General features: G+C 48.0%; 1 protein-coding gene across 2 annotated transcripts; it reads left to right on the plus strand.

Annotated features, from left to right (window-relative positions):
- On the plus strand, positions 1-24,294 carry pinx1 (PIN2 (TERF1) interacting telomerase inhibitor 1). Of its 2 annotated transcripts, none has more exons than XM_062550391.1 (7): positions 1-48; positions 425-534; positions 725-817; positions 1,906-1,984; positions 2,374-2,475; positions 7,095-7,177; positions 22,930-24,294. In XM_062550391.1, the coding sequence occupies exons 1-7, from the start codon at positions 30-32 to the stop codon at positions 23,773-23,775; spliced, it is 1,332 nt and encodes a 443-aa protein (XP_062406375.1). In that variant the 5' UTR covers positions 1-29; the 3' UTR covers positions 23,776-24,294. The 2 variants fall into 2 exon arrangements, with proteins under 2 accessions (XP_062406375.1, XP_062406376.1); XM_062550392.1 differs by having other exon boundaries at positions 2,377-2,475.

Genomic DNA, 24,294 nt, shown 5'->3' on the forward strand with positions numbered 1-24,294 from the left:
CATCGCCTCATGTGTTCAAGGACCTCAAGATGGCCATGCTGGCAGAACGTGAGTTTTATATCTGTATAATAGATAGATAGATATATAGATTAGATATACGTATAACAAAATGTAACATTATAGTGTCTCACATAGAGATAGAATGTGGGTGTAATTTTGAAATATGTACTTTTTAAAATCAATTGACATATCCCGACCACGACTGAAACACGTTCTTGGGTCAGCTAGTCAGCTAGCACGCTAGCTAGTTCTGCCTATAGCAGAACTTTTTTTCTACAGTAACTTAATGGTTTTAAATGTTGGTAAATTCCCTGACCGACCTGAAAGCGTTGTTGCATGGACATCGTCGTTGCTCTGTTTTTAACTTCAGATACATATGTAAACAAATAGGCCTAGCTACATTCTAACCTCAATGTGTCAACAGCTCGCAGAAAGCAGAAATGGTCTGTGGATCCCAGGAACAGCGCCTGGAGTAAGGATGACTCCAAATTCGGCCAGAAGATGCTGGAGCGAATGGGCTGGTCCAAAGGCAAGGTAGGCTTTATACCGCACAGCCTCCTCAAACTCGTATATGATATGTAGAACAATGTGTATGCTTACCAGTTGCTTAATGTTTTGACAACCCACGTGTCAGTGACAGTGCGTGACAGTTAGTGTGATGCCGCTCTGATGTGATGGCAACATAAGCGGGGAGTGCAATTGCCTTTCTCTTGTGTTTTTTTAGGGACTGGGAAAAACCGAGCAGGGATCCACCGAACACATCAAGGTGAAAGTAAAAAACAACAGCCTTGGTCTGGGCACCAGCACCAGTAATGAGGTAAGATCTAAGATGTTAGTCACTCACATAAGTAAACCTTTCGTTAAAGGTGCAGTCTGTGGTTGTACACGATTTCAACTCCATTTTTTGTACCATTCAGCAGTAATGTTTGTCCCCAGGATTGTTAGCTGCCCATCCATGAGTAGGGTACTCTGTAACAAAACCTAGTCTCTATAGTCAGTCCAGGCTCCTAAAACTGGAAACAAGCAAAGTAGGGGCAGCCTGTACCCCAAACTAGAGTGACCAGACGTGTCGAACAATTTGTGACAGTCACAAAATACAAGCAGTTGTCCCAAATCTCTAATCCTGCCCTAATTGTCCCGAAAATGATAGCCTATAGCAGTCTCGAGTAGCCTATAGTTATTGTCTGATACATTAAAAACTATTCATTCAAGGTTGGCTGCTCATTGCATGTATCTTTAGAAAAATATGTGTGCAGCATAGCCTACTCGCTCAAATTGATAATAAGCTCATTTTAATTCATTGTTGACATGGAGGCTCAGGCAGCTAAACATGCAGCTAAAAGAAGCACAAACGAGTGCGCAAGTCGCAACCGCGAGGACAGGGAAAGTGGAAGCAGCCACGAGAAGTGATTGGTCGTATAAAATGAAAATTTCTGATGCCTGGCTCACACAAAGTTACAACAACACATTCATTATGTTTCTTTAATGACTGACAGTTTAGTTGAGGCTAGAGGCCTAAATAAAAATAATTTTGGCTTTAAGTAGCCTAGGCTAGGCCTATTAGCGTTGCAACAAGTCTTATGGAAAGAATTGACTACACGCACTGTTAAAGCGCTATGAGTTGGCATTCTCATCTGGTCACCCTACCCCAAACAAAAACAAAACCATGATTGGAGGTGCTCTACTAATACTGCAGGGAGTGGTAAGCTACCCCTGGTTTGTGTTCTTTGGTCTTTGCTTAAAATATACTGCATATTGTTTTGGACCAAAGTGTCTGCTAATAAATATTACAAACAAACAAAGTGACTTCCTTCACAATTGCTGACTGCAACTGAAAATAGTGTTAAGTGAACGCGTGAAGCTGACAATCCTTGTGGGTTATTTATGTTGCATGTGTTGTTGTAGGATAATTGGATTGCACATCAGGACGATTTCAATCAGCTTCTGGCAGATCTCAACAACTGTCATGGCCAGGACACCAAAGGTAATTAATGTGACACAAATGCTTATGTCTCTGCTATCTTCATATAAAGATAACAAATTGTTGATCTCTACATCCATGTTGTAGATTCATACACTAGGTGGTGCTGTTGCACCTTTTAACATTCACTGAGATTCCTTGAACATTTGTGTGTTTCTGGCAAAGTGCGAGAATGACATAAGGACCTATTATTATTTATACTAATTCAACTATTCAACATAATGCCCCTTTCATTTATCCATTAAGACTATGAGGACAACTTCTTTAGTGGATAGAGGGATGATGTAGTTATACTTATACCTATGGCTACTGATAATTCAGTGTGTGTTTTTTATTTGAAATCTTTAATTGAATAGGTATTAAGCAATGTCATCACTTTGTTGTGTGAATAGCAGAACCTGCACAGGAGGAGAAACAGAAACAGGAGAACTTCAGCCTGGAGCAGAAGTCCAAGTCGTCCAGGAAGAGGGTCCACTACATGAAGTTCACTAAAGGTGAGTGTGACATTGTGAAGTGCTTCTTGGACTTCCCCAAGAGAGAGGTGTGTGTGTGTGTGTGTGTGTGTGTGTGTGTGTGTGTGTGTGACCTCCAATTCTATTGCTATCAGTGATGTAGTAACTACCTGAACCATGATGCTCATGAGCATGTGACTGAGGTTCACATGTTCTGTGCTGGAATTCCGGCGTGGGTCCGGGCTCTGAAGATCTAAAAATAGATAATTACGCGTAACCGTCAGGTACATTTCTGATGGCTTCAGGCACAGATGTTTTCCTACCTATAGGACCCGATACTGTTGTGCAGTGACACATTAGCTGTCATGATGACAAAGGGTAGAATATGGCAGCAGTCCTGTGTTGCATGATCATTTGAAGCACCTCCATGATTTTTCAGATATTGTGTAGATAAGTCGCATGAAAGTATTAAAACATGTCATTGGGAATCATGATGATGAAATTCCTCAAATCTCTGTTATGCTCTTGATCGTACCCATTAAGTTAATGATTAGTTTAATATCAAACAGAGGAATTCAGTGAAAACGTTGTGCTTTTCCATCTATCAGCAGTGCTTGCTTGTAGGTGGTGTTGCAAAAGCTTTCAGTGAACCCGTGGATATCCTCCTTTTGGTTTCCAGCGGTTGGTCTGCTGCTCCACTGTAACCATGGCGTTCTTCGGCCATGGGTCAGAGCTCTCCGGTCAGCTTAACCGCTGACCTGAGACGGAGCTGGGGAGTTGAGTGGGCTCTCGCCGGGTCATTTGCTTTCATGCTCCTGAATGAGGCAGTAGGCAGGTCATATGCTCTTGACCAGGTGGATTAGGTCACTTACGGCAAATGGAGTTGACTAATATATAGGGAGTTGAGGGGGCTCTCACCCGGTCATTTGCTTTCATGCTCCTGAATGAGGTAGTAGGCAGGTCATATGCTCTTGACCAGGTGGACTAGGTCACTTACGGCAAGTGGAGTTGACTAATATATGGGAATACCGCCATGTTTTAATTACCTGAGTCATGCAGATCAGAGACTTTCAGTTGTGTCTACAAAAGCTCCAGACTTCCAGACAGCTCCTCGCTGTGGTCACTGATACCATCTCTCCCTGTGGTTATCATGAACAAAAACACTTGATGTTGCTTCACGTTGCCGAGCTGTTTTTCCACAGCGGTATGGAATGTGGGGGAAAGTGTGCTTGTCCCTTATCACACCCGGTAAGGACACAACCACCAAAAGAAAAAAAAGAAAAAAGAAAAAGGCCGCGTTTAAAAGCACTACTTCCTGTTTCCTGCGCGGGCCGAGGACGGTCGCTTTTTGGGTGCACGAAATGGCCTCAATCACCGCCTGATGGGCCTCGGAGATAGGGACCAGACGCTCCCCGTCAACGACATCTCCCCCTTTCGCCTTGATTTTTTTGTGATCTTAATTTAGCAGGCCAGAGGAAAAGCTCTGTGCGTCTCTGTGAGTGTGAGAGAGAGAGGAGAGGGGCTTTTGAGTGGATGGGGATTGTGTGTGTGTGTGTGTGTGTGTGTGTGTGTGGTGGATAGGATGGATGCTCCCTGACCCAAACTTCACGCTGGGTGGGAGAGGTGGGATGGCTTTGTCCCCAGACAACCCCGCTGAACCCGGCTCCGTGACCTCAGCTCAACTCCTCGGACACCTCCGCCTCACTTGCATGAAGTGAACTCTGTTTTCCCACGTAGGAATAGGATATAACAGTTGTGAGGAAGATAAATCCTCCAATCCACTTGCCTTATGCATGTTAAAAAGGCTTTTATTTAACCCCAGACCCCTAGGCTGTTAAGTAACTGTAGAGGATGCAGGCCTGCAGGGAGTCAATCCCATGCACGGAGTCAATCCTATGCCAGTATTTTACTTCACCAGTTGAGTGTTACTTTTCCAGTGTGTTTTCATCCCCACATTACATGTTGGGCTCAACAGAATTATTTCTTAATCTTTCCTTGTCTAACCATCTGTCTTTCTGTGTCTGTCTGTCTAACTGTCTTTCTGTCTCTGACTGGGGGTCTTGATGAGGATGTCAGAACATTGCTCTGATCTGTGGAGCTACACAGTTGCGCTGACTTGCGATCGGGACAAGTTCCACCGGGCGGAGTCACCTTGTCTTGTCTTGTCTTATCTTGCTGTGTATACTTTGCTGTCACCTCAACCACCACCACCACCACCGCCGCTGCGTCCTCTTCCCCCCTTCAGTGGCCGAGTCTGAGGGCGTATTCGTGGTATTGGATTTCTCCTGGTTACCAGCCATCGCTCTGCGACGCCGCAAGTTGTCCTTCCGTTGGCTTGCGCCTGCAATATCCGTCCCTGGGCGACGGTTGCCAGGTTAATGCGAGTAATGGATTTATCCAGGCTAAACCGGTTACATGTGAAGATGAAGAGGTTGCCAGTAGGCAGATGCTACTTATGCCTTGCTTTCTGTTACTGCCAAGGGTAGGTGATGGCATTGCTAGCTCTGTGTATGGTTTTTCCGAAGCAGACGGTAATCCTTCTCCAGTAAGCGGACTATCAGGGCTCCAGTTTGAGATGGCATTTCCATACCCATCAAATACCAGCTTTTGGGTCATGAGGTTAACATGTGCGTGATGCTTATTAGGACATGTATCAGAGATATACCCTTTATACTCAAAGGTAGAACAGAACATAGAACAGGAACTTTAGAAAGTGAATATAGTGCCCGTCCGTAGCCCTTCCACTTCCCACGTCAATGGGAACCTTGGTGACATTTGTTCAGTGTAATTAATGCACAAGTGAGGATGCTTATTTTTTGCATAAGAAAGTCCATTCTGTTGTTTCTAGCTCTTGCTTCTGATCTGATCCGGCCGTGGCTGACCCATGGCTTGATTGAGGGCCTCCCTGTCTCTGTGGAACGGCATGAGCCTTCCCAGAACCAGTCCTTTGCTCTTTCGTGTGTAAACCAGTAACCCATTTTTAATTGGCTGCCTATTCATCAACTGACAAACTGAGCAGAATATCAAGCACTCCCCTGCATCACGTGGCCTGTTTCGCTCCCTTTTCCAGGTGGTTCGTTCATCCACCCTTAGAAGTGTTGATGCCTCATCGTAACGGATACAGGCTAACTGTTACAGCATGTCCTAACGTTTGACTCCCATCAGTTCTTCCGTTAAACAAGATGGGACGGTTGCAAAATCTTTTGACAGCCACCGCTTTATTTGTCAACAATTTCCATGTCGTTTGGGAGCACGTTTGATCTTGGCCCTTTTTTTTCTTGGATGGCAGCCAATTAGTTTGTTGGTTGTCAGATTAGCTCGTCGATCTCCTGAAAGTCTCTGTGATTTTGCTAAGCTGGTTTGGCCCGCATTCAGTTGCGCCGGTTGCCATATCACCTGTCACCCTAACAACCATCACCCCTACCCCCACAGGTATCCCTTAACACCTGCCCTCCCTCGGCTCAGCAGTGCAGGGTAGGCCGGGGCCTTCCATTGGCCACCAGCCATTTATGCTGGCCTATTATGGAGTAGCGAAAGAGAGTAAGGGATAGGTGTTACTGGAATCTACATTTTGCTCACTCGTTAGTTCATCTGTTTATGTGTGAGAAGGTCAAGATTTCGCCCACACACAAACACACACTTACTCACCCACCCACACACACACACACCAATTTCTGGTTTGAGGTGTGTGTGTCGGTGTGTGTGTATGTGTGTCGGTGTGTGTGTGTGTGTGTGTCGGTGTGTGTGTGTGTGTGGTGGGGGGTGGGGTGTGATGTTGGAACTCCTTTGAGATCAATAGATAGTTTGCATGACCCAGGCTTTTTGTTTAGGCCACTTTGACCCTCCCTGGACAGCTTGGCTCTTTTTTCCCCTCCGTCTCCCACCTTCTTCTGGTGAGCTTGTAAGGCAGAGGCCGAGGCAAAGGCGCCCTTTGAAAAAACAGGCAGAAAAAAAGTGTGTGTGTGTGTGAGGAGGAGGGCTAGGCGGTGGTGGCGGGGGGGGCCTAGAAGCAATAAATAACCAAATGTTATCAGGAGCCGGGTTGAAGGAAGAGGATGCAGCTGGACGAGTGTGACTGGAGGTAGGGAGGCCGAGACGGACAGCCAGCCGCTCCTGGAGCCTTTGAGGGTCTGGAAAAAAAAAGAAAAGAAAGAAAGAAAGAAAAATAAATAAATTGGGAGTTGAGGTGGAGCCCTCTCTTGCTCCGTTTGTTTTTCTTTTATTGGCTGTTTTATCCCCCCCCATCCCCAAAAGCTACCTCAGTGGCAGTGGCAGCACAGAACACTGCCCCCCCCCCCCCCCCGACCCCTCACCTCCACCCACAGTGTTTCTGCTGCTTCTCCAACACCTTTCCTCTCGGCCCAAGTTCAAAACAACTGCCTACTTCAGTTATGTCTCATTTGTTTAGATTGAGGCCTTCCCTCCATCAATCAGCAACTGGCATGTGAGCGTTGAAGCAATCAACAGCTGACAACACTGGCGTGTTTCTTCATCGAGTTTCTGCCAGACTTTATTATAGAAAGATCTAGAAACGCGCGGGAGATTTATAATCAAGTTAATCAAGGCCAGAATGTTTTGTTTTTTTTTCTTTGGGAAGAGTGTTGTGAAAGCTTTGTGTTTTTTTCTGTTGTTGTTTATAAAGTCTTTTGTTTCTCTTTCAGGAAAAGACCTATCGAGTCGCAGTGAAACTGACCTGGCATGCATCTTTGGGAAGAGGTCAAAGCCATCAAGAGACCAAGATGAGGTACGTGACATTGGCACCGTGTACAAAACTAAAAAAAGGAAGGGAAACACTTTGAAACACTCCAAAGCACTCCCTGAAAACCACCCTCCCTCTTCGCTGTGGAAAGTGGCGTCTTTTGGAAGCCAAAACTCCAGAGCTGGGCACCGTTGAGCTCCTTAGTTGGGTATAATCTACGGTGGGGGTGAGAGGGCAAACAGGAGTTGGAAGTAATGACTGCTTGCTACACACATACACACACACACACACACATAGACTTACACTCTTAACATACCCTCACAAACATACACACACCCATACACTCTTAACATACCTTCACACACACACACACACACACACACACACACACACACACACCTATCCTCACCCACCTTGGCTCTGCAGTAAGCAAGGCTGGCTGATTCTGGTGAGGTCACGTGATGACGTCCTGCGGTCACCCGATTAGCCGTGTCATAGCGTGCATCGCCTCACCCCAGCACAGGCCAAAGCGGCAGAGAGAGAGAGGGAGAGGGAGAGAGAGAGAGAGAGAGAGAGGGAGAGAGAGAGAGAGAGGGAGAGAGAGAGAGCACTCCAAATCCTGTTAAAGGATTAGCCCTGCTCTCCCTCCCTCAGTCTTTCCTTCCCTCTCTCTCTCCCTCTCTCCCTCCCTCTCTCTCTCTCTATCCCTCCCTCCCTCCAGCTTGAACCTCCTCCCCCTCTTTCCATCTCTGCCTCCTGAGCTGTTTCTCAGAGCAACAGTCATATCAGGTAATGTTCCGTCGAGGCCCAATCTCGACGAAGACATAACGCCTCGGGGTGTAATAAGCGCTTAAGTCTGGCCCCTGTGAGTTCATGATGACTCTGGGGAAAAAAAAAAAAAAAAAAAAATCCCCGGAAGATTTGCTTTGAAACTTTTCCGAAAAGGTTGCCACAGTAAAATCATCAGTCCTGGAGGGGACAGGTTGACGGCGTCGGATTTAGTCGTGACCGTTTCACCGCGGTGCCAACAGAGGGCCTAGCAGACGACAGCAGTTGACTGCTCAGATGGTCAAAACGCTGGTATGGCCCTTAGGTGGTGACTGAGGCCTCTCTCTTGGCTTACTGCAGGGGTGTGCTTGTGGTGTTGTTTAAAAAAAAAAAAAAAAAAAATTAAGTATATTTTGGGGCTTTTTATGCCTTTAATGATAGAGACAGTGGAGAATCGACAGGATGTGAATGGGAGAGAGAGCAGGGGTGGGAGCCGGAAAGGACCAGGGGGCGTGAATCGAACCCGGGTCGCCGGCGTACGATGCAGGTGCCCCAGCCAGTCGCGCCACAGCTGGAGCCGTGCTTGTATTGTTTTAATTCCAGCGAAGGCATTTTTCTCAAGACTGTCAGGGCGGTAGTTTTCTCTTTGCGGTTTGATTTGGCACGTATTGTCATCACTCATGGCTGTGTGGCTTTGGCATGACTGCGCTGCAGTAAAGACGTTCACGTCTCGGGCAATCTCCCGCCACCTTTTTAGTGTTGTTTTTCGCGCTCCCATTCAAGTCATTCCAGTCGGTGCCTTCTGTATGTGGTCGTAAACAGTACTTACCCCGCGATGAAAGACTGTCATCTCTCTTGCCCCCTTCACGTCCTACCAACCCACCTTCAGTACGCTTAGCATTGTTTATGTTGGGGATGTTGCTAGGTGCTCGGGTGGATGTTTCGGTTTTCCGAGAGCAGGTCAGTGATTTTGATATTTTTGGCAGTTGAAATGGAATTTCGATATGCCCAAGCGAGTGTCATAGACGTGGTATATGGGTTATCTGTCTCCCGGTGTATTATATCTTGACAGTATGATTGACTCGTTAACGTGAACAGGATTTACCTGCTTCCCTAAAGCAAACACTGACGGCTACCATCACTAATTACTTACGCAGCAAGTATAGTAGTAAGAGGTCATGCAGAAAGAAATAAAAAAAACATCAGCAGCACACCCACATTGTTTTTGATGCTCGCATGTCCGTCATTAAGTTGTTTCAAGGCTTGTCAGTGACTCGTAGTCAGCGGCTTTTGCCGTGACAAAGTGACTGAACTCCTTTTGCCATTTGTAGTTCAGCGTGAACTTAGCGCCGTGTCTTCTCCTCCTACTCCGCCTCAGTGTCTCCCTCAAGTTGTTCAACCACCTGGGTGTCTTCCCCCCCCCCCCCCGATGGCCCAGGTGTGGTTGGCGGACTTCTGCCATTGGGCAGAATCCACGCATCCCATATCATGACGAGAGCAGACACCATGGCTCTGGTTCTCGGCTGTCCTTTTCTTGGACACTCGAGCTTAGGGGGGGCCACAGTGTTCAAAAACAGCCCCCTTCCACCCAAACACACACACACACTCGTGGTCCACGGGCCCATCGGACCACAATCACAATAGCCCCCCATTCTCCAGTCCCTGGCTTTAGGGAAGAAAGAATTGGAAATGCAGGTGGACTAATTTTTTCTTTCTTTTTTGTCCCTCTCCTCTCCACCCCCGGCTTTCTCTGACTCTCTTTTTTTTTCTGTGTGAGTGTGTGTGTGTGTGTGTGTGTGTGTCGTGGTTGTTGTCTTCCTCTCTCTCTCGCTGTTGTTTCGCCCGCTCTCTGGTGCTAATCGTTTTTGCCTGGCTTTATTATTGCGCGGCTCAGGAGGGACTTCATTGACCGGATCGAAAACCGATCTGAGCACAATCACAATGGGCTCCCCAGAGGCCCAGTGGCCCGGACCGCTGGCAGGACCAGCCAGAGAAAGGGCACTTAGACCAGGGGAGGAAAGAGAGGAGGAGCGGGGGTGGAGGGGTATTGTGTTTTGTGTTTTGTGTTTGAGTGAGTGTGAGTGTGTGTGTGAGTGAGAGAGAGAGAGAGAGAGTGAGTGAGCGAGCGAGAGTGTGAGAGGTGTTTGTGTGTGTGTGTGTGTGTGTGTGTGTGTGTGTACAGCAGTGATTGTGTTTGGAATGGATGTGTTTTTATGCGTGGGTGTGTAATTTGTGTGTGTGTTTGTGTTTTTTATGCGTGGGTGTGTAATTTGTGTGTTTTTGTGTATGTGTGACGCACACACACACATGCAGGCATGCACATGCTCACATTTGTATATGGCTCTCTGTGTGCATGTGTTTGTGTCGACAGACCAAGGTGGCCAGCTTCTTTGCTTATTACCGTGTGGCATCTTGAACTGAAACACTGCAACCACTGTGATGAATGTGGCTAATGTGGTTCCACGACTGTTCTCAAAAGTTAAGTCTTGACCCTCTTTAATGTCCATCATTTGGTAAGCTTTCTCGTGAAGTACACCGTTCTGCAGTTCTGTGGTTCCACGATCAGAACCAGACACTGGAAAGTGACCGTTGAAGTAGAGTCCGTTCCTCACTCTGGTCAGACTCGGTGCGGTGCCCAAGATAACTCTGTAGGTCCCTCGAGGACCAGCACCCCCTCCGGTCAGCTATTGTGCAGGCAGGCAGGTAGGTAGTGTTGTGTGCGTTCTCAGTACGACGTGAGACAGGCCTGAGTGTGTGTGTGTGTCCGTGTGTGTGTGTGTGTGCGTGCGTGCGTGCGTGCGTGCGTGCGCACTGGGGAGGTCTTGGCCGTCCTCGTTCCCACCTCCTTCACCAGGGGTTTCCTCCCTCCCGTGAGCTTCCTGCCAGCCTCTTATCTCTCGTCACAGTGCTCCCTGACACACACACACACACACACACAGACACACACACACACACACACACACACAAACACACAGGAGTACATACACAAAAACACACACACACACACACACACACACACACTGTCTCACGCATACAAGCACGAACATGCTCTCTCTGTTTGCCTCTCACGTAAAGGTACAGCACCAGTTCTCACACACACTCTCAGTCTCACACACGTTTAATACACACACATCTCCTCTCAGATACATCTACACACAAAAGTGATAAATAAGCACTGTTTTACACACACACACACACACACACACACACACACACACACGTTTAATGCACATACATCCCTCCTCAGATACACATACACGTAACATGATAAATAAGCTCTGTTTCTCACTCACTCAAACACACACACACACACACACACACACACACACACACTTTCTCCCATAACCACATTCTCCCAAATAGTCAAACATAAACTCTCTCACACGCACACATACCCCTCATCCATACTGCCCCAGCATACCCACAGCCCATCACCTCAAGGTTTGGAGGAGCAGGAACCCCCTTCTTGATCTCTCTCTCTCTCTCTCTCTCTCTCTCTCTCTCTCTCTCTCTCTCTCTCTCTCTCTCTCTCTCTCTTCTCTCTTTCTTTCTTTCTCCCTCTCTCTCTCTCGGTCTCTCTACCCCCCCACCCCCCTCCTCTCCGAGTCTCATACATGGCTGGCTCACGATCAAAGGCAGCGGTGTTTGTTTGGGCCCTGGGAGCAGATCAGGCCTCTGGCCTCTTCCTGTTCTCCTCTTCATCTTCAAGGTGATTACCAGCGCTTTGTTCATACCTGTACCAGACGATCAAAAAAAAAAAACAACTAATGGGAAAAGGTGAAATCGGATTTTGTCTCAAGGTGTCTCGAGTGGAATCCTGGAGACCTAGTCGTCTTCAGCTTTCGAAATGGAATGGAATTAACCTTACCTGTACAGTTTAGGAACCAGGAAGTAATCATCACGCAATTCCCTCTTGATGAGGGAGGCATATAGGTTGTGGTGCCTTAGGAATCCAGCCCCCATGTTGTAGCTGCAGCAGCTGTCTGTCTACCTGAGCCTACCTGTGATCAGATCAGACACATACGTAAAAACACTAGATAGACTGTATGCACACTAGATATTCACACACGCTACATTCACACACACACAAATACTAGATAGACTGCACACACACTAGATACTGTACAGACTCTACATATACCCAAACTACACGCTTTCTAGATATTCACAACCCCACGTACTCGCAAGCAAACGCAGCAGCTGTCTGTCTGTGAACCTACCTGTGATCCATCACTGATATCTCCTCCCCTTCCTACGCACCTACACACACACACACACTTACACACTTACACACACGCATACACACACACACACGCGGACACACACGCGCGCACACACGCGGACACACACGCGGACACACACGCACACACGCACACACGCAGACACACGCGCACACACACGGACACACACGCGCACACACAGACACACACACACACACACACACACACACACATATACAAAGACACACACTCAGACACACACACCGACCTCTACCAGCCCCCCCTTACTATCATTACTCACTGGCCGACAGGACGAGTGCCCGCTGGTCACTGCTCCTAGCCGGGTCCGGCCCCGTCCTGCTGCTGGGGACTCACTCCCGGTCTGGCCAGCAGGGCGCGGCCTCCTGCTCACTGGGCCTGGACACCACATGCCCCCTGGGGGTCCCCGAAGTCTGAAGCCTCTCTCTCGTTCTCGCGCTCTCTCTCTCTCGCCCTCGGTCTCTCTCTCTCGTTCTTGCTCTCTCTCTCTCTTTCTCTCTCTCTCTCGTTCTCGCGCTCTCTCTCTCTCTCTCTCTCTCGTTCTCGCGCTCTCTCTCTCTCGCCCTCGGTCTCTCTCTCGTTCTTGCTCTCTCTCTCTCTCTCTCTCTTGGTCTCTCTCCCTTGCTTTTTCTTCTCTGTCGCTCTCTCTCTGCCTCTCTTTTGCTCCCTCTCTCTCTCTTTCTTTCTGTCTCTGTGTTGCACTGTTGTTACTGCGTCTCAGTTCCAGTGTTTGGTCTCTTGCCCCCCTCTCTCTCTGTGTCTCTCTCTCACACTCTCTCTCTCTATCTCTATCTCTATCTCTATCTATCTCTCCATCTCTTTCTCTATCTCACTCGCACCCTGTCTCTGTCTGTTCGGCTGCTTTATACACTCTTGCAGTTTCATTTTTCAGTGCTATCTGTTATACACATATTCTCTCTCTTTCTCTCTCTGTCTTTCTCTCTCCCTCTCTCTCTCTCTGTCGCTTCTCCTTAGGGGCTTTAGTTAGAGAGCTGCAGGGGTGGAGAAAGGTTTTGATTTATCACACACAACACACACACACACACGCGCACACACACGCGCGCACACACACACACACACACACACACACACACACACACACACATACACACACACGCTTTCTCTCTCTCTTTCCCCTCACCCCCCACCTCAATGCCCCACCACCACCACCCCCTATACACTCCTACACACTCCTCTCCTCTCCTCTCCTCTCCTCTCTCTCTCTCTCTCTCTCTCTCTCTCTCTCTCTCTCTCTCTCTCTCTCTCTCTCTCTCTCTCTCTCTCTCTCTCTCTCTCTCTCTCTCTCTCTCTCTCTCTCTCTCTCTCTCTCTCTCCGTGTCGTCGGCCCGGCAAGAAAGAGCCGACTTGGCTGGAACGAGTCTGTTAGGAAGGGGCCCGGGCATTAGCTGAAATAAACCCTCCTGCCGCCGGTGAAAAATGTCTTCTGATTGGCTAATTAATCAGTCAAAAGGGGAGCGTCGCGGCCCGCCACTTGAGGGACTGGCCGGGGCGAGCGCTCAGGGGCCCGCTGATGAATGGACTCCCGCCTGCTTCATACATCAACCAAACTTAGTCATTTTTTACCCACGGCTCGTCGTGTCAATGCTGGATCGCCTGTGTGTGTGTGTGTGTGTGTGTGTGTGTGTGTGTGTGTGTGTGTGTGTGTGTGTGCGTGTGTGCTTGTGTGCGTGTGTGTTTGTGTGTGTGTGTGCGCGTGTGATTTTTTTTTTTCCCTTTTCACTGACTCTCTTCCCGTTTGCCATTTCCTGTATTTGTGGATGCCTGTCAAACGTTTCAGTTCATTTGCAAGTTTGTAACAGTTTTGGCTTGACATTATACCATATACTTTTTTTTTTTTTCTTTGAAAGAATCTGTCTGAAATTGTATAAACATGTTCGAGTTAGGGGACATTTTTGTACTATTGTTTGTCTGGTGGACTGAAATTGGTTAGTTGAATTTCAATTATTTTTCCCCTTCTCCCTAAAACAACATGCTCCTTGACATCCCATTAATTTTGAGAAGCAGTTTACAGAGACTTACCTGACCATAGAGAACAGTACAGGAACCTGTTGCTCATTGATTTGCCAATTAGAATGCCAAGTCAACCCAATCCAGCATGGCATATGCAACCGTAGATCTTCTTGCAAATTAATATTTCCCATCTGTATGCATGAACTCAAGCACAGTCACATACACACTCACACAAGTAAAAGTTCAGATGAAGTACTAATACTTCATATTATAATAATACTCAATGACATAAGTTAATGTTGTATTTATTGTGTTATAATTAATGGATGAAAAACATCCTTTTAAAAGGGCAGAACGCAAAGGAGGCATTTGGCCTTTATCGTGCGCTCCTTCCAGACATTCCGCTTTGATCTTTTTCACGTTATGTGTTACTGAATGATTCAGTGTTCACTTAAATCCCATTAGCTAGGTGTGTTTTTTTTTCAGAGTAATTTCCACACAATACTCACAGAACGGTCCAGCGGATGGTCCTCTCCAGACCTGGACCAGCTTTAAGGGGCTCCATCGGAGCACCCCCCAGAATCTCAGACCATCCCCTCCCTCCAACACTCTCCCTCTCAGGCTTCCAACACAACCCCACTGCGCCGCGTCGCGCCGTATCACGCCGTGTCGTGTGGTGTCGTGCCGTGCCCTGCCCAGGGTTTGGCACGACCCCCAGCGCCCTCTCCCACTCCCACAGCCACTAGAGCCACAAAGAGCCCGGGCACCTGTGGCCCTGCGTCCACCCACGGCCGCCCACATGAAGGATGGCACGTCAGGGGCCAGCCGCACTGCACTGCTGCTGCTACGGAGACATATGGGGGGAGGGGGGGGAGAGTCCCCCTCTCCTCCTAACCACCGTCAGCACTAAAATTTGTGTGTGTGTGTGTGTGTGTGTGTGTGTGTGTGTGTGTGTGTGTGTGTGTGTGTGTGTGTGTGTGTGTGTGTGTGTGTGTGTGTGTGTGTGTGTGTGTGTGTGTGTGTGTGTGTGAGGGGTTGTAATTGACCATAGGCCTACTACCACCACTCGACATGTGGCAGAGGTGTTTGGGGCTGATTTGGTTGGGGTTGGAGGTAATCACGGAGTTTGAGGTTTGTGTGTGTGGGAGTGGATGGATGGATGCTCGCTGGTGGAGAAGACGCTTGGGTGTCTGGTCGTCGTCCGGGTGGGACTGAATATCTGCTGATGATGCAAAACCGACCTACCCCCCCCGCCCAGGGTTTGGAACCGATATATTAGAATAGGGTAGAATCAATGAGAAACCGAAAACTGGAAACGGGACTGGTAAAAAAATATATGAAAACATTCTGAAATCAATTTCTTTTGATTGTTTTGAATTGAGTTTTGCCCAATAATTCGCTACCTCAATGGTAATTTATTATAGCAAAAAAAAGACAAGTTAACACACTTATTTTCAAACTGTCCAAAACAACATGGCCCAGCAGTTATTTTAGATAGCTGCTCTAGGTGATCCGTATGTATCGTTAAGGCCTTAGTCTTCTAATGCATATATGTCTGTGGATCAGTAGAATACATGTGAATAAATATTCTCTTTTTGAATGTTCAGCTCAGGATTAGAACAGACTATTTCTGGAATAAAGACACATTATTATCTAGAAAATAGTTGTTCCTTTGGCAATCAAAATGATGAAACGATAGGAACCCGAATTGATGAGCAGAATCTGAATCTATGCAAATTGAATGATGCCCAACCCTACCCCTAATTGAGGTGTGAATGTCATTTTTGAGTCATTTAAACATTTTGTGTATGTATAGATATATATATCATTTTTTTCTGAGCTAAAATAAAACTTATTGGCCAAAGAATCAATTGTCATATGCAAAGCTGAGCTGAGCTGTTGTGTAGAAATGTTTAGCGGGTGCTATGGGAGCATGATGCGGTTTTTGACATGTTCCCGTTGGTGGCGAGCGGTAACCTTAGCTAGCAGGTCCTGTGTTTGTTGTGAAGCCAGGGGAACTCTAATTCGCTCTCGGGTAACACCTAATTGCCTCAAACAAAAGTGCAGCCCCCTGTCTTCCCTTCAATTTCAAGCCTCCCCCCAACAGACACACACTCCCCGTTGACAAGGGCACGTTGCCGCCACCACAGAAAATAAAGAAACAAGCCAAATGACCCCCCCCCCCCCCCCCCACACACACACACACACACACACACACACACAAACCCCGACTCACACACACACATACACTCACACACACACACACGCACACGCACATCCTCATCTTTGGCAAGTCATTCTACAGTCGTCCAACTGTGCCAATGCGCTGACATGTACAGATTAGCATTAAAGAAAAAAAACACAGGCAGGGGGGTGGTTGGCGGCGGGGGTGTGTGGCAGTGGAGGCGTAACAGAAATGGCTGTCTCTTAGCTACGAGCCGAGGCAGGAATGCCCTGGCAAGGTAATTACTGCCCGAGGAAGCCGAGCTAAACTGCGCCGAAAGATCTCCAAGCGCCATGGCGGTGTTTTTGCAGGCCTGGGCTTTGCATTTAATCACTGCCTTTTTAGTGTAATAAATCACGGGCGGCGAAAATAAACGGTGCGTCTTCCATCTTCAGGACGACAACGCGAGGGTGGGTGCAGGTGGAAGGGGGGGGGGGCACAGACTTCAGTGTACAGCAAACATAGCTCGGTCCTGCCCTTTGCATAATCTTGTAGTCATTTGTTACCTCTACAAAAATAATTCAATCCCGCACATTTTGAAAGATAAGGAGGTTTCCAATGCATCTGTTGACCTCGCAATTCTTTCATTGAGATTTTGTAGTTTGACCTTTTTCAGCAAATAGTATTGTGAAAGGAAGCAACAATGCGCTGTTGTAATCTTGGCCTGCCCCATTCAGAGGCTTTGTCTTAAAAGAGCTTGTTTTCTTTGAGTAAAGCTATTACAGGCATGGGTCATGTCACTCCTTGACAGTGACTTGCCAATCTGTCATACATTGCACGTGTTTTTTAAAGAACCAAAAAAGCGAGAAAAAAAGAAAACAACAACTCGTGTGTTTGAGGAGCTGTCTTGTTGAAGGGGAAAGCCTTTGTACTTTGCTGCGGGCTCGCTTTTTCTTTTTCTTTTTCTTCCTTTTTAACAAGCCACCCTGAACTGTGGCGCTGCCTTGCACGGGAGCCACCTGTTTGGCTGTCCACCCACGCTCGCTCCGGTGAAGGATGGCGCTGCCGCCAGTTTCCCCCTCATCAGGGGACGGACAGCTGGGTAATCGGGAGCCCCGATCCATAGACCCAGGCCACCACCAAATTTATAATAGTGGCAGGACAATGAGAGCATGGCTCCTGTAATTAGCGGGCCGCCCGATATCGCTCCGATATTATCCATCGGTGGGAGCCGGTAATGGCCGCGGTGCGACCGTGTTTTTAATCTGCATTTCAGCTTGCAACTCGCTGTGGGCCAAATTAGCCACAAGGCCCTTGCTGACCAATATCAAAATAAAACGGATGGGAAGACTCCCGTTCTGAGATCGTTAACGATTGTATAATAGTGTGTGTGATCTATCGTCGGGTTAGGATTTTTCTTGTGCTGATGTTTTGCATTCTGGCCTGTAATGGGTTATATTCTCCCGCTGGATGATATGGGCTTGGAGTTACTGGCACGTACAAAGTAGACCTCGTTGTGTTTGGACGTGTAACAATGAAGCATCGGCATTTAGTGCACTCAACTTAACATGCCACCCTTCCCGGCAGAAGTCATTGTTCACTAATTCCCTGGGCCTTCTTGTTTCGGCATCGTTATGTGTCCCGAGTCTCTTTTGAGACATATTACAAGCGTGTTTAATCATAGATATCGAGAAGCCTCCTTCTCGTCTTAAATGCATGCGTGTCTGTTCTCCCCTATCTATTTTACTTTTGCCTCGAGGGGCACTATTTTAATACTAATCGCCTGAACAGTCCGTATCAATGCCCTCTCTAAGGTTTTTAGTGCATCATGTTTCTCAGCATGGTAGGCGTCTCTAGTGCAATGCATAGAAGGCGAAGAGACCATGCCACGACATAAACAAGGCAGAAGGAGACCTTTTTATCACGCTGTTGATGAAATTGGCTGTTTTTGCAGTGATGCAAACCGCAGCAAGTTCCTACCTTCCACCCCCCCCCCCTTCTATTGCTTACGTTTTGTGAAACGCCACCAGACACATTTACGTTAACGCAGTCTCCAACACCCCAACCCGCCTGCCTTCCCACTCGCCCTCCCCGCCAGCCTTCCCTTCCGAGTGTTTATTGCTTTGGGCTGTTGCTGGCGACATTGTCCTGTTTTCTTTCTTTTTTTTTGAGCGGCCTCAGAAAAGGGCCCTTTGAATTCCGCCCCCTCGTGTCTCTCTCTCTCTCTCTCTCTCTCTCTCTCTCTTTTTTCCCTTCCCTTTCCCTCTCTATCTCTCTTTCTCGCTCTCCCTCTCTCTCCATTTCTCCCGCTCTCTGTTTTTCCTCTCTTTCACCTCTTTCCCTTCCTCCCCTTCTCTCTCTCTCTCTCTCTCCCCCCCTCTCTCTCTCTCTCTCTCTCTCTCTCTCTCTCTCTCTCTCTCTCTCTCTCTCCGGCCCGTAAAGGCCCCTCTCCTGTTCCCGGGGGGCCCCCTTGCTCTGCCTCTCCTCCCTCTCCTCTCCTGGGCCAGGGGAGCGACGGGCGGGCAGGAAAGAGCCGGTGGTGGCTGCTGCTTCAGGAGGCTTATCTGCGTGCCGCATGCGGTGCAGGGAACGCATCCTCTTCCTGGGGCCTGGCCTCTGCCAGCAGACCCAGGAGAAGGAGGTGGTGGAGGAGGAGGTGGAGGAGGAGGAGGAGGTTGTAGGCAGGTGATGATGGCAACCCGACTCACTCAATAGCTGTGTATTGGATGGTGTAGGGTAAGGTGGTGGTGGTGGTGGTGGTGGAGGAGAAGGAGGAGGAGGAGGTAGGCAGGTGGTGATGGCAACCTGACTCACTCAATAGCTGTGTATTGGATGGTGTAGGGTGTGGTGGTGGTGGTGGGCAGGTGATAATGGCAACCTGACTCACTCAATAGCTGTGTATTGGATGGTGTAGGGTAAGGTGGTGGTGGCATTTTGCTACGGAAGTTGTACTGGAAGCATTGGTATTGAGTATTAGAAGTGATTAAACTGGTTGGTGGCCCATCAATGTCAAAAATGCTGTTCTGCACAAAGGAAAAAGTTTGCAAACATTTATTTATTTCTTCATTTGTTTATTTAAAGTGATCCCTTCAGATGGTGTCTACCATTTGGTGGTATTTGTAAGCAAACATCACTACCAAATCAGAAGACTGCAGGTCTCAGGATTTTGCAAGGTGCAAGCAATGTAAATTGATCTTCAGTCTCCAATGCTTTTGCGTGAGATTACTTGCCTACGCTTTGATAGCAAGCCTTTCTTAAGTAATCTTCTCTAGAACTTGATGCCATCCTACACCTGCCATCTGAGGCTTGTTACAAAACTGGTCTGTACTGTCATTCTGTATCATTCTAATGTTTCTACAGAAGAGGCAGTTTTACAGCAGAACCCGCATGATGCTGCCAGCCTAAACAGCCTAGACAAGTTAGAAAGTTGGATGCATTGGATATGTGGCTTGTAAAACCTGATTAGTAGGCTGTCAGCTTGGGTTAACTTCATCATATTGTACACTTACAAGGTTTGTCATCTTGTGTTCTGTTGTTCGGGGTCACAACCTTCTGTGATTTGGACGCTGTCAGATGTTTGTTGTAGGTCTCATGGTTTGCCTATGTGGTTCAGACCTACTAACTGGCCCATAGTGTGTGTGTGTGTGTGTGTGTGTGTGTGTGTGTGTGTGTGTTGCCACCAGCAGCACTTCTTGCTGTGTATTAGAGAGATAAGCCTTAATGGATGCTCCCAGAGGCACACAGACCTGGAGCCACACACAAAATCACCACCTCCACTCTGATGAGGAGGATTTCCCTTCTCTCTCTCGCTCTCTCTGTCTCGCTCTATCTTCCTCCTCTTCCTCTCTTTCTCTCTCTTTATCACCCGCTCTCTCCATCTTCCCTCTCTCCCGCTATCGCTTGCTCTGTTACCTCTTCACACCACTTTACACCATCCCTCCTTTTCTCCCACTATCCTGTTCTCACTCTCTCTCTCTCTCTCTCTCTCTCTCTCTCTCTCTCTCTCTCTCTCTCTCTCTCTCTCTCTCTCTCACTCCTTCTGTCTCCCCCTCCTCTCCCCTGGCCCTCTCTGGAGAGTAATTTCACAGGCAACTCCTAAAAATGCCCTCCGGCCATTACGCCAAATCCCAGAGATGCACTGTCCATGCCATCAGCCGCAAAGCCTCTATCCCCTTAGCCCAACCAGAGGGAATGCTATTGTACAACAACCAGGGGTATGGATTTTTTTTTTTTTCTTGGGGGGGGTGGAGGAGAGAAAAAAAGTTGGAAAGTTTTTATTTTCTTCTAATGAGCCTACATCTGCGGTTTTTGCAGTTCTCTTTTGCCTCTCCACATCTTTCTAACGAAGGAAGCCTGAGAAGAGTCTGAAAACTTTAGGAAAGATATGCTTTGGTAGGGTGGACCTCTACATCATCGAAAAGCATCTGACGTTAACAGGTTTTTTTTTTTGTATCAACCTTCCACCCCACCCATCCATCCATCCACCCACCTACCTAACCCCAATGCAGTAAAAGGCTTACCAGGTGCCAGAGTAGTAGGCAGTAATCGGTAATTAATAAAACCAGCAGAAGGCATTCACAAAGCAAACAATGTACATCAAAGAGCCCCTTAGAGGTCCCGTGTGACTGCTTGTCTCTGTAACTGAAACGATTTTATTCCGTATTGGCTGCGGGCCACTCCCGGGCAGATGATTATCATCTTACCTCTGTCTCTTTTGTGTTTTGCATAGGACCTCACCATGTTTTTTCTGTTACACTTATTATTCAGGTACTCTTGATGCCTCCCCCCCCCCCCCCCCCCCCCCCCCCCCCCCCCCACACACACACCCCACCCCCACCAGATGTGAAAAATGCTCTTCTCTGGCCTGTCAACGATGTAATGTAGAGCACCTGGCTTGTTTTCGGAGGGTCTGGCGGCGTGGGTATTCTTCACGGGCAAATCATTATGCATTGAGCAGGCTATTAGCAAATGGAAGACGAATGGGAGCGCCGGGGCGGCGTGACAAAGCGTTTGGAGGCTCGCCGTTTTATCTAAAGCAAAGCCCTCCGTGGCTCTACGGAGCGGCGGCGGCGGCGGCGTCGAGCTGCGGCGGTCCGCTGCCATCGCCGCTCCTGCTGGGAGGAGAGCTGCTCGGTGGGGGAAACACGGGTCGACAAATCATCTCTAAAGATGGAGACCCGAGTCTCATTATTAAAACAAAGGATGGAGGGTATGGGTGGTGCTGGTCAGGATCTTGCAAAAATGGATTAATCCATTTTCCAGTTTAGATGTGTGCCGTTAGTGACGTGTAAGATGCCACCTTTTATGCCAAATCTCTGGCCACAATCTGAGTTGTTTACAGGTTTGACATAGCATAGTTATCTGTGTATCTGCACAATCCTGATTTGTGAGTTACGCCCCTGGATTATATTAATCATCTCTATTTAGCCTAATCCTTTAAATGCTTTAAAACACCTCAGTATTTTTTTGCGCTCGCGTCTTGAGGTAATTCCTGTTAGGTCCTCATCTCAGAATGCCTTCATGTTGTACAGGTGAAAAAAATACACACACACACACAAAAAAGGTTTGTTTTTGTTTTTGTTGTGGTGTCATCACCTTTTCTGTGTGAGCTCGTCGGACACCAAGTTTTCCCCTCATGCCTTGCACAGCTGTTATCGGCTGCCAATCGAGGGTGAATGGCCTTTTAAAAAGAGACAGTTGACTTCAAGGAGCGAGCGTTACCTGCCATCTCAGCGTGGCGTTAAGCTTCAGCACACCTGAGCCAAAGCTGTGATGTCACCCTGCGCCTCGAGCAGGTCTCGGCAGGCGGCCGTCGATGACTGACGGGAGTCTTTTATTTCTTCGCCTTGTGTTTTCCTTAGTGCACGTTGCACGTGGAGAGTGTGTGTGTGTGTGTGTGTGTGTGTGTGTGTGTGTGTGTGTGTGTGTGTGTGTGTGTGTGTGTGTGTGTGTGTGTGTGTGTGTGTGTGTGTGTGTGTGTGTGTGTGTGTGTGTGTGTGTGTGTGTATGCGCGCACACACGTACGAGAGTGTCAGTGTGTGGGAGGAGACGCTACAGGGCCTCTGCGTCTGTGTGGAGAGGTGTGGCAGTAGCTGATGTTCCTTTCCACTCAGACAGGCTCGTCCATTCCAGGCTCGTCATTTCAGCACTTGTCAGTTTAGGCGGCGCTAATTTGCAACGTCTCAATGCAAAAGCGCCGAGAGCACGGCGTCTGTGTTGGTTTTGGGGTCTCGCGCCACACACGTCGGCGGCCTTGAGTTTCGTTGTTGTTGCCGCTGCTGTTATGTAGCGATAACTTCCTGTGGTGTTTTATGTGTGTGTTTTTAGATTGATGATGAATGTTCAGACTTAATATGGAAGGAAAGTCATTAACCAGTGTGCTTAGTGTTGCGAGACGTAGCACTCAAAATAATGTGACCGTTTCATGCTAATAGTTCATGTACCTCAACTGCTGTATTATCACTCTGTTAAGTCCTGTTGAGGTTTGTGAAGGGGAAGATGCATAGTGTGAACACACACATGCGCACACACACACACACACACACACACTCACACACACACACACATACACAAACAAACAAACAAACCAACAAGCATAGTTTACATTTACGAGTCTTCTTTTTTTTTATCTGCAGGACAGCAGTGGTCAAGACTCACAGGAGGAGGTGGAGAAGGAGATCAAGGCAGAGGAAGTGGAGGTGGCGGTGACCGATAGCAAACCGGAGGAGCCGGAGTCCAACACGGTCACCAGCACGATGACCATGCAGGAGTACTTTGCCCAACGCATGGCTCAGCTGAAGGCTCGCACGGGAGCGGCGGCGGCGGCGGTCCAGTCCCCCGCTCCGAGTCTGACCAACGGCCTCGGCACGCCCACACCCTCTGCCTCCGAGACCCCGGTGGACAGCCCCGACGTCAGCGACACGGAGCAGCAGACGACGACGAAGAAGAAGAAGAAGAAGAAGAAAAGGAGGGAGAACGATGAGCAGAGCGGAGTCGGAACGGTAGACGCCGCGGAGAGCGTCCCGGAGGCGGCCGTCGTCGCCGTCGCCGTCGCTTCTGAGGAGACGACGGCGGAGCAAGACCAGTCGTCTTCCTCCGAGAGGAAAAAGAAGAAGAAGAAGAAGAAGAAGTCGTCGCGGAAGACTGAAGAGGAGGAGACGGTCGTTGAGGAGTGTGCCACACCTACGCCTGTGCAGGAGGACGCTGAGGTGAACGAGAACATCTCCACAGAGGAGGAGAAGAAGAAGAAGAAGAAGAAAAGGAGAAACCAGGAGCAGGAAGTGGAGCCAGAGGTTGTAGAGGCAGACCAGGGGAACAGTCAGGACAGTGGAGAGATCAAAGCAGGGGAGACAGACGGTAAAACTAAGAAAAAGAAAAGGAAAAGAGAGGAGCAGGAGGAGCAGCAAGAGGAGGAAGTGCTCGTAGTGGAACAGAAAAAGTCTAAAAAGGACAAAAAAAAGAGAAAGAAAGATCTTGACTAGGGATGCTGTTCTGTCTTTCCTAACGTTCAAGTAAATGTGGTTTCTACTCGACCTCATTTCAGAACGCCTTGAAAAGAACCTTGAGGCCTTCAGAAAGGGTTGCTATGAATTCATGAATGACCAGGATGGACCTCTTAACTGTTCTGAGTGAGGACATTTAGATGAATTTGACTGTATAATTGCCCCAGTTGTATAATTCTCCAGGTTTTTTAAAAATCTTTAATCCATTGTATTTCTCCCTTCGGAATGCCACTGCTTTATTTATAACCTGGTTGTGACTCATAACTATACAAAAAAGACCGGACAGGATTTCACCATCATTTATACCGGTACCTCTTAATCTGTCTTTTTGTCTGACAGCTGTAATTATTACAGCTGTCTTTGTAAATTGCTCCAATTTGGAGACCAACTCTCCTTTGAAATCTTGGCTATTAATGCCCCATCCACTTCAACCTGATGACTACCATGTAGCCTGCATGGTGATCTGTTGAACTTGACTTAATAAAGATTTCAGTGGCC

This window comes from Sardina pilchardus, chromosome 12, assembly GCF_963854185.1.
Source record: "Sardina pilchardus chromosome 12, fSarPil1.1, whole genome shotgun sequence".
In the NCBI taxonomy this organism is placed as follows: domain Eukaryota; kingdom Metazoa; phylum Chordata; class Actinopteri; order Clupeiformes; family Clupeidae; genus Sardina; species Sardina pilchardus.

What these genes read in the sequence shown, in the direction of transcription:
- pinx1 (XM_062550391.1), top strand. An exon ending in GCACCAGCACCAGTAATGAG is followed by an intron (nt 818 to 1,905) that starts GTAAGATCTAAG and finishes GTGTTGTTGTAG; the next exon opens with GATAATTGGATTGCACATCA. An exon ending in TCATGGCCAGGACACCAAAG is followed by an intron (nt 1,985 to 2,373) that starts GTAATTAATGTG and finishes TTGTGTGAATAG; the next exon opens with CAGAACCTGCACAGGAGGAG.